The sequence below is a fragment of the Pediculus humanus genome, genomic scaffold (genome assembly GCF_000006295.1).
Source record: "Pediculus humanus corporis 1103172107698 genomic scaffold, whole genome shotgun sequence".
NCBI lineage: Eukaryota > Metazoa > Arthropoda > Insecta > Psocodea > Pediculidae > Pediculus > Pediculus humanus.
The window spans coordinates 1-9,418 of NW_002987305.1; the positions used below are offsets into that span (position 1 = coordinate 1).

Below are 9,418 nucleotides of genomic sequence, written 5' to 3' on the forward strand. Positions count from 1 at the left end.
GGTCAGAAGGAAATATAATTATTGAAAACTTTTTTTAGATTTTTTTTTTTTTTTTTCAAACACGTTAAATTAAACGAAAAAAGCAAAGAAGAAAAATTTCAAAGTCCTCTCACTCTACATTACATATTAAAATAATAATAATAATAATAATAATAATAATAATAATAATAATGATAATAATAATAATAATAAAGAATGAATTATTATAAAGAACGATCAACAATTTTTTTCACGTGAGTCCAAATTTTTAAAAACAAAAACTTTTCTTTTTTTTTCTTAAATTTTTAAAATAATAATAATAATATATCGATTTATTTAAATTATTATTATTATTATTATTATTAATGAAGAAAAATTTTTAATTTATTAATTTAATTTAATTTTTTTTTCTCTTTTTTTTTTTTTTTTTTAAATAAATAATATAAATGTCCCGCAATCATTTTTTTTTTTTTCATCACTTTTAATATAATTAATTAATTAATTGTTATGTGTATTTATTTATATATATATATAATTAATTATTATTATTATTATTATTATTATTATTATTATTATTAAATTTCGATTTAATTGATTAAGTATTCAGCCAGTGTGTAGGGGGGAGGGGAAAGGAGGAGGGGGAAGGGAAGGGGGTAAGTACCAGCCAGCATCCACAATGCCGACACACGTTATCATCATCTTCTCTCATTTTAAAACTTTGTATTATCTGATGGAGTGTTTGCTCCTCTCTCGCTGGAGAATAAACATTCAATGACTGAATGATTGATTGAATGAATTAATCGATCCTTTAAATTGTGTTTGTGTTTGCGAGCGTGTACGAGCGGGTATGTGTTTGTTTGTGTGTGTTTAAAGTGTGTATGTTCGTGTGAAGTGTGATTACATTAAAAATTTTTATTTTCCAATATCGTTTGTTTCTTTTTGTTTGTTTGTTTGTTTCTAGTACTATTATTATTATTATTATTATTATCTCGCAAAACCATTACGTGGGCAACAAAAAAAATTTTTTTTTTTTTTCGTGATTCCTCGTCGTTTTCGTTTGTTTTTTTTTTGTTTTTTTCAACTTTGTGATTAATATAATAAATTTGTTTGTTTGTTTGTTTTTATTATTATTATTAATATTTACTGTTTGTTATTATTAATTTATTTAAAAAATTTCCGACTACACGGCAGTCTCCGTATGACTGTGAGAAGATAATTTTTCAACGTCAATATCCGGTATCATAAGCTCATCCGGCACGTTATCCGCGTATTCGATGGAAGAGGTTTGAGAGAGACGCTTGTTGAAAGATGATTGCTTACGTAGTACTTCCGTCAGCGTGGGATTGAATCCATCGTATCTCGTGTCCAAACCCTGACGGAAGGCGTTAACAACGCGAATCTGTAACGAGAAATCTCGTGAGCGTCAAATTTTTTTCCATTTAATAATTGCCTAGGAGAAAAAGATGCGAACATCGAATGTTTAACAAAAGACACCAACATAAAAAAAAAAAAGTCCCGAAAATAAAAAAAAAAAAAAAAACCCCATTCCAATAACATTCTGATGCCCTTCTTATTCTCCTATCTGGAAAAACTTTTTTTCCTTCTTTGTATTTTGTACAAGTTTGAGAGAAAGGGAAAAAAAAAGTTTTTCCAGATTCGTTCGTTATTCGATTATTAATAATTTTTTTTTTAATATTGGCATCCCTGCATGTTAATAATAAAAAAAAATAAAAATAAACTTTTCAGCGTTAGTTTCCATGCTTCGCCATTGAGAAAAAAAAAAAAAAAAAAAATTTACAGACATTTATCTCTTCTTAATTTAATTAATTTATAACGAATCAAAAGAGCAAAAAAAAAAAAAAGATTTTTTCCATAATGCTGGACAAAGAGAGAGAGAGAGAGAAAGAGAGATAGAAAAAAAAATAATAATAATGATAAAACGCATTTTTTTTTTTTTTGCCTTTTTGTTTTCGGCGTTTAACGTATTATTTATTTAAAGCTTGTGCAAAATGTGGAAAAAATCCTTTCGATTGCTGTCGTGTAAATTCACACGAAAAAAAAAAAAAAACGCAAAAAGGAAAAACCTTTTTTTAAAAAAAAAAAAAAAATGGCGTCGTTTTTTAGTTTTTGCTCTTTTGCTGCCACGGTATAAAATTTTAATTACATCAACCCTTATTTATTTATTTTGTGTCGATTGACGATTCGTTTGATTGAAATAAATAAAAAATAATTTTTTTAGTTAACAAAAAAAAAACGAAAAATTCGCGCCGACACCGGAAATTAAAATAAAAAGAAAAATCACGTGACGTAATTAGTATCAATCAAACGAATCGTCTGCTTAATTTAACTATTTTTTCTAAAAAAATTTTTTTCCCGTTTATCAAGTGCAAATAATTTTTTTCGTCTCTCTATTTTCAATTTTAACGTAAAAACAAAACGGTTCTCACGCACAAAAACAACAACAACAACAATAACAGCGACAACAACAACAACAGCAACCACAACAACAACAACTGGTAACGTCGGTGATGATAGTAACAACGAAAATGACAAAAAAAAAAAAAAACGGACTGTCGGGGGGAAAAAAAAACCAATGCAAAAAAAATTCCTATTTTCCTTTTAATATCGAATCGAAAAATTGATCGAATATCGATTTATCGAAAAATAAAAAACAAAAAAAAAAATCGAAATGCCTGCCGCCCAGCCACACACTCATCATCATCTTCATCAAACACGTTTGAAAATAAAAAAAAAAGAAAGAGAGAAAGAGAGAGAGTGTGTGTTTTCGTGTTCGAGAGAGAGATAGAAAGAAAAGGGGGGACGTGAAAATAAAATAAGAAAAGAAAAAAAGGTACAAAAATATGAATAATAAATCAATCAAAGGTTGGCAAAGGATTTTTTACCTCGTGGTATCGGCGGCCGGAGAGCAACCTTCGACGTCACGGTATCCAACTTTCCGTTGTTATCGTCTTTTCACTGTGATCCTGTTTTAAGAACCAATTTTTGTAATTTTTTTCCTTTTTTTTTTTTTTTTCGTCATATTAAAATATTTTTGTTTTATAATTTTTCACAAATTCAAATATTTTAATAAAACGATTAAGAAATATTTTAAATAATAATAATAATAATAATAATAATAATAATAATGATAATGATAAAAACGATAAACACTCAATAATCATTTTCTATATGTATAAAAGCATACATATAAACAAAAACATGTATAATATTGTACACGTGTAAATAAATAAATAAATAAATAAATAAATAACAACCCATTTGCATAAGACATTTATCAAAAGAGAAAACATTTACAATGAGCAGAACATTTATAAATAATAATAATAATAATAATAATAATAATAAAACACCATTCAATAGTAGTAGTAGTAATAGCAGTAGTAATACTTTCAGTTTTTTTTTTTTTAAATATAAGTACTTAATTATACGTATTTATATTTTTTCAATTTAAAATATCAAAAGTAGTATATAAACAGGGGAGCATAACAATTGTGCCAACATTTAAAAAAAAAAAATTAAAAAGTAGAAAAAATGTTTTCTTTTTTTTTTTTTTTTTTCCTTCGTCTTCTCTTCAAAAAGTTAACAAAAACTAAATATTAGCGTATTCGTTTATGTTATAAACCGGAAATACCGGAAACGTTTGTTTCCGTTTCTAGAATTTAAAACACTTTGAATTTGCGATTCGAATGCGTTTTAAAAACTAACCTAATAATAAAGATATTATTAATATTAAAAAAAAAAAAAACAAAAAAATTTGACCTCTGACACGTTTTTTTAAGTAAATTAAATATCGATTTTTCATTCAATTGTTCAAATTAAAAAAAAAAAAATTAGCCTGATGACAAATGGGTTGATGATTGCTCAATAAAAAAAAAAAAAAAAAATTTATTCATAAATAAATAAATAAATAATTTTAACCGTCAGGAAATCGAAAAAAAAAAAAAAGAAAAAAATTTATAACCGGAAATGGTTCTGAACAGTAAAAAAAAAAAAAAACCGACGACACAAGTGAATAGACAATAACAATACTTAATCGAGAACAAAAAAAAAAAAAAAATGGTCGAAATACAATTTCTATCCCAAATTTAACCGACTTGAAGAATCGATCAGCCTGAACCTTATCAATAATCAATCACCTAACCTTTCAACCTTTGCCTTTATCACACACACACACACACTTAACAATGACCCTAACTAAATTCAACTAAACAAAATGGCCGATTTTTTTTTTTTTTTTTAAATGTCGAACGAAATGTGGAATACCTAAACGCACACACACGAGAACCAAATTACATATCACGCCTTTCTTCAATAATAATAATAAAGGAAAAAGTGCTGAAAGGTTAGAAAAAAAAGGAATACTACTAATAATAATAATATTAAAAAGAAATTTTACAGGATTCGAGAGTGACTAATGATTAAAAAACGGGTCAAATTTTTTTTTTTTTTTTTTAGTTTTTCTCTTTAGTAATTCGCACAATGACTAACTCGACTAACTACCAACAAAAAAAAAACCGTTACATAATTATTAATTAATTATAAAAAAAAAAAAACAATTTTTTTTTTCATTTCTACCTTGTACGTTTGTGGATGTGGGTGTGCGGGGGTGTGTGTGTGTGCACACAAAACCAACATTGACCGTGTAAACAATCATTCGTTTCACTTTTCCTTTTTCCGACAAACGAAAAAAAAATTCTTTATATCGTTCTTTAAAAAAAAAAAGTTAAAAAAAGTTGAAAAAAGAAAACAAATTTTGCACAGCATTCTTAAGAAATATGTCGACGAAAAAAAAATTAACATTATAATAATAATAATAATAATAACAATGGTAAAACAAGGCAATTTACAGAAAATAAATCGATAAAGTTAATAAATTATTCGAATTTTTAACCATCTATAAACTATTCGGAATACATTTACAAAAACTAATAATTTAAATAATAAAACGAAAAAGCAAAACAAAAAAAAAATAGTCCCAAAAACGAAAACGCCTTCTAACTCGTTACAAAAAAAAAAAGGAAAATTAATAATAATAATAATAATAATAATAATAAAGCAATAACTTCCGTTTTAAGTCTATCTAACAAAAAAAAATCGCGTTAACGCGTTACATCAATATCAAACATTTTACATAAAATTTGTGCGAAAACGGAAATTCAACAAAAAAAAAAAAAAAGTAAATAAAAAAAAGGGGGGGAGGGGTTGGTCTAACGGTTGTTCAACAGGCAGCAAAAGATCAATTCGTTACAAAAACAAAAAACAAAAAAAACACAAACGAAACGAAAGAATGAAACAGAGAGACAGAGACAGAAAGAAATACAAGAAATAGATATTAAAAGAGAGACAGAGAGAGAGAGAGAGAGATAGAAAAAAAAAGAAGATGCACTTACATACTGTTCCTTTGTTAAAAAAAAAAAAACAACTATGTCATAATAATCTAAAAACGGGGGAAACTGAGTGCGCTTATTAATCACTTACTTACTTACCTTTCCGGGAATTTGCGGAAAATGTGCGGGAAAAAAAAAAAAAAAAACAAAGCACGTTCCAAGAGGAACAACGATAAAAGAAAAAAATTATTTAAAAAAAAAAACAGTAAATAATAATAATAATAATAGTTATAGTAAGATCAAGATGCAGAAAATTATTAAAGATTTTTCTTTTTTAAGCGTGTTATTTATCATCTGACGTTCGGCACTTTGTGTTTTCTTTTTTTTTTTTTTTTCTTACGCGTTCGATCGAAACTTTTAATTTTTTTTTTTTTTAAAATGGCGGAAATGAATATCGCCATAGCTAAAGACACGCACACGCACATCGACGTTCAAATTTTAATTTAAATAAAAAAAAAAAAAAAAAAAACACAAAGAACCGAACGTTGATTATTAAATCAAGAAAGAGAAAAATGTCTCAACTGTAAAATTTTTTTTTTTTTTTTAAATGTTTGAAAATTAATAATTTTCTTTTTGTTATTATTATTTATAATTATTAATAATCAAGCCCAAGTGAATTATGTAAAAAAAACATAAAATAAATGAAAAAGTTAATAAGTTAATAAAAAAAAAAAAAAAATATTAATGCATGCAAATAATGGTGATCAAATAACCCATCAAACAACAACAAATTCAATATAAATACAAACAATGTAAAAAAAATTAAAAAAAATAAAAATAAAAAACTTGAAAAACTCAAAAAAACAAAAAAAAAGGCAAAAACTAAAAACGACTAAAGAAAAAAATGGCAAAAACTCACAAAGCTAAAATAAGAAAAAAAAAAAGAAGAAAAACGAAAAAAAAACGACTGGATTGGCTTCCATTTTTTTTTGTTTTTTTCCTCGTACATTAAGCCAATCAAACAAAAAAAAAGGATTAATTGTCATTAATCCACGACAGATTAAAAAACCAAAAACAATTTAAAAAACTAGAAAAAACTAGAAAAAAAAAAAAAAAACAAAATCGTTAAAGCAATCATCAATGAAAAAGCACAAACTATCAAAAACAGAAAAAAAAAAAAAAAAAAACAGAAAAAAACAAAACATTCTAACAAAATAAAATAAAATAAAATAAAAAAAATGCCGACCGGCTCACAGAGCTCTCTAACAGGTAGAAAAAGAAAAGAAAATTAAGTAGAAGTAGAAAAATGAAAATTAAATGTGAAAACAAAAAAAAATAGAAAAATTATTATTATTATTTTACATTTAAAACCTGATCAGAATTCTGAAAAAAATTTTCCTTTTCTCGTATTTAATACCTGCAGTTATTAATACCCGACGGATTTCATTCTGTTAATTATTATTATTATTTATTTAAACAAAAAAACCTAATTGAATGGCAAAACACGAGGGACACGCAACACACGCACGTGTTATGTGCACGTGGTCAAAAAAAATAAAAATCTAAATCGTTTTGCTGTTGGTGTGCGAGTTGGTTTTAATTAATTAATTTTCTACGTTCATTTTCTTATTACTTTCGTTAAATTTTCAACAGCGAAAAAAAGAATCACACGTTAACTGCTTAACGAAAGACGAAATAAAAACAAAAAAAAAAAAAAAAAAAATTTTCGAAAATAAAATAGAAGAAAAAGAAACAGAAAGAAGAAGAAGAAGAAGAAGAAGAAAAACAAAAATTTACGTGGAGTAAATTTTCTTTTTTTTTTTTTTTTTTGCGCAAATGACATGCACAAACTGTCAACGGGCAGTTAACGTGTTCAAAAAACTATGTCAAAGGCAAAAAAAAAAAAAAAAAAAAAAGAATAGAATAGAAAAGAAGAGAAGAGTAGAAAAGAAAAGAGAAGAGAAGAGAATAGAAAAAAAAAAGGAAAGAATTCGATTTTTGACGTGCTAACTGCATACAAAATTAATACTGTATATACTACTTTAAGTTTTTTTATTACAATATGGGAAATTTTCAGCACTTCCTTTTCCCGGGGGAAGGGAGGGTAGGGGAGGGGGAGAAAGAGAGAAAGAAAGAGAGAGAGAGAGAGAGAGTCAATAGTAAAGCATGTGTCGAGAGCCTGTGGACAGCCGACTCGGACCGGAAATATATCATTTAATCATCGTTTGCAATGACCGCCAAAATCTAATTTTTTTTTTTTTTTTTTTTTAAATAAATGCCAATTAAATATAAAAATGAAGCGATATAAATGCGAAATTAAAAAAAAAAAAAAAAAAAAAAAAAAAAACTATGTCGGCGGACATAACAAACGGGTCAAGACAAACCCAAAAGAATAAAAAAATTGTAGGAAGCGGCTTACAGCTTGGTCAGTGGAGCTCTTGCTGTAGGGAACCGGAATCAACCGCTCTTGTAATTCGCCACCGATAACCTTCAAGAAGTAAAGGGCAAACACGTGAGAAAATATGACAATTATTATTATTAAACAATTTTAACAACAACAACAATAATAATAATAATAAATAAATAAATAACATGTATGTGACACAAGTGTTGTTTTCTAAAATTTTTTTTTCATAAATAAATTATACTCAAAATACAAAAAAAAGGCCGCCACGGAGAACCAGGAGTTGTTATTTGACCGCATGAAGTGCTACCTTCAAATGAAATAGATTAAACATAATCTTTAATGTAAATTATCGGAAGTGTACCCATGCGTACTTTTAAGGCATCAAGCGGTGCCGTCGCCGCTCTGCAACAGAAAGCGTTAGACCTAGTCCATCGATTGACCACAGGAAATTGTGAAGGTGCAGAGCAGAGATATTATTATTATTATTATGCGTGCGACATTTACGGCATACACTTTCAAACAATGAGACACAATGACGAAGAATTGTAAAAAAAAAATAATAATAAATAAATAAATAAATAAAATGATAATAATAATAATAATGATAATAATAGTAGTAGTGATAGTAGTAGAGTAGTAGTAGTAGTAGTAAGGAGATATCTCATCATGCAAATACCCTTTTAATCAACAGACTTGAGCCAACAAACCTGGCCGGTTAATCTGCATTTTTAGATGCTGGTTTCGTGCACCGGCCGAGGCAGCTCGAGCTGGCCGTTGCGCGAGTTCTGCCCCAGCGGCGACGGTGATTTCATCGAATCCTCGTCAGTGAAGGTGTTGTCGGATAAGTGCCGGCCAGCGTGGAGCCGGGAGCTCCGGAGACTGTGCAAGCTAAGCAGGCTGTGCACGGACCGACGCTCTTCCAGATCCTCCAACGTCGACTTGAATGCGCGGATAACACGGAGCTGCAACAGGCAAGGAGGTGAGCGGCCATAATACATGCTCGCGGCTCTGCCTCTGATATATGACCAACCAATAAATGTCTGCCTCATTCTTACTCAATTTATTTTTTAAGAGATTATACACACATATATATATATATATATCTCATGTACAAACATATACAGATATACATATATATGTATTCATAAATCAAATTAAATTTTCATTAATAAGGGAATAATAATAATAATAAGAAAAAAATTCTGTTCGTACTTTTTTTTTTAGTCCAGGAAGAAAAGCTTATTAGTCTGATAAAAAGATGAAAGTAGGTTAGTTTAAAAAAAAAAAAAAAAGAGAAAATCCCCAAAGAGAAAATTAAATATATCTTTTTTGCTGATGAAGGGATTAATGATTTTCAAGTAAATAGAAGAATGAAGAAATACATATATTTAGTAATAATAATAATAATAATAATATCTAAGCAAAAAAGAATTTGATTTCATAGTGAGTGTGTGTGTGTATCACAGAAACACGGTTAAGATAGAATTATATCAAGATGAGGAGAAGAAAAAGAAAGAAGAAAGAAAGAAAAAATTAAATTAAATTATTAAGAATAATTTTTTTTTTTTTTTTTTGCAAAGTAAGCTAAGAAAGAACTAAAATATTAAATAATAATAATAATAATAATGCCCGAGGTCTGACTCAGAGGCGGAGCGACCATATTCCTGACCGCGTGACATTCTCG

The 9,418-nt window shown here is 27.5% G+C and overlaps 1 protein-coding gene across 1 annotated transcript in view; it reads right to left on the bottom strand.

Moving 5' to 3' along the window:
• Window positions 1–1,159: 1,159 nt before the first annotated feature.
• Phum_PHUM304650 (Plasma membrane calcium-transporting ATPase, putative) overlaps window positions 1,160–9,418 on the bottom strand; it is a gene marked incomplete at both ends in the record, with an annotated part of 30,412 nt that continues 22,153 nt past the window's right edge. The window contains 2 exons of the mRNA XM_002427189.1: window positions 1,160–1,378; window positions 7,747–7,815. Of these exons, the coding sequence (XP_002427234.1) occupies window positions 1,160–1,378; window positions 7,747–7,815 (288 nt within the window). The remainder of the gene's footprint in view (window positions 1,379–7,746; window positions 7,816–9,418) is intronic.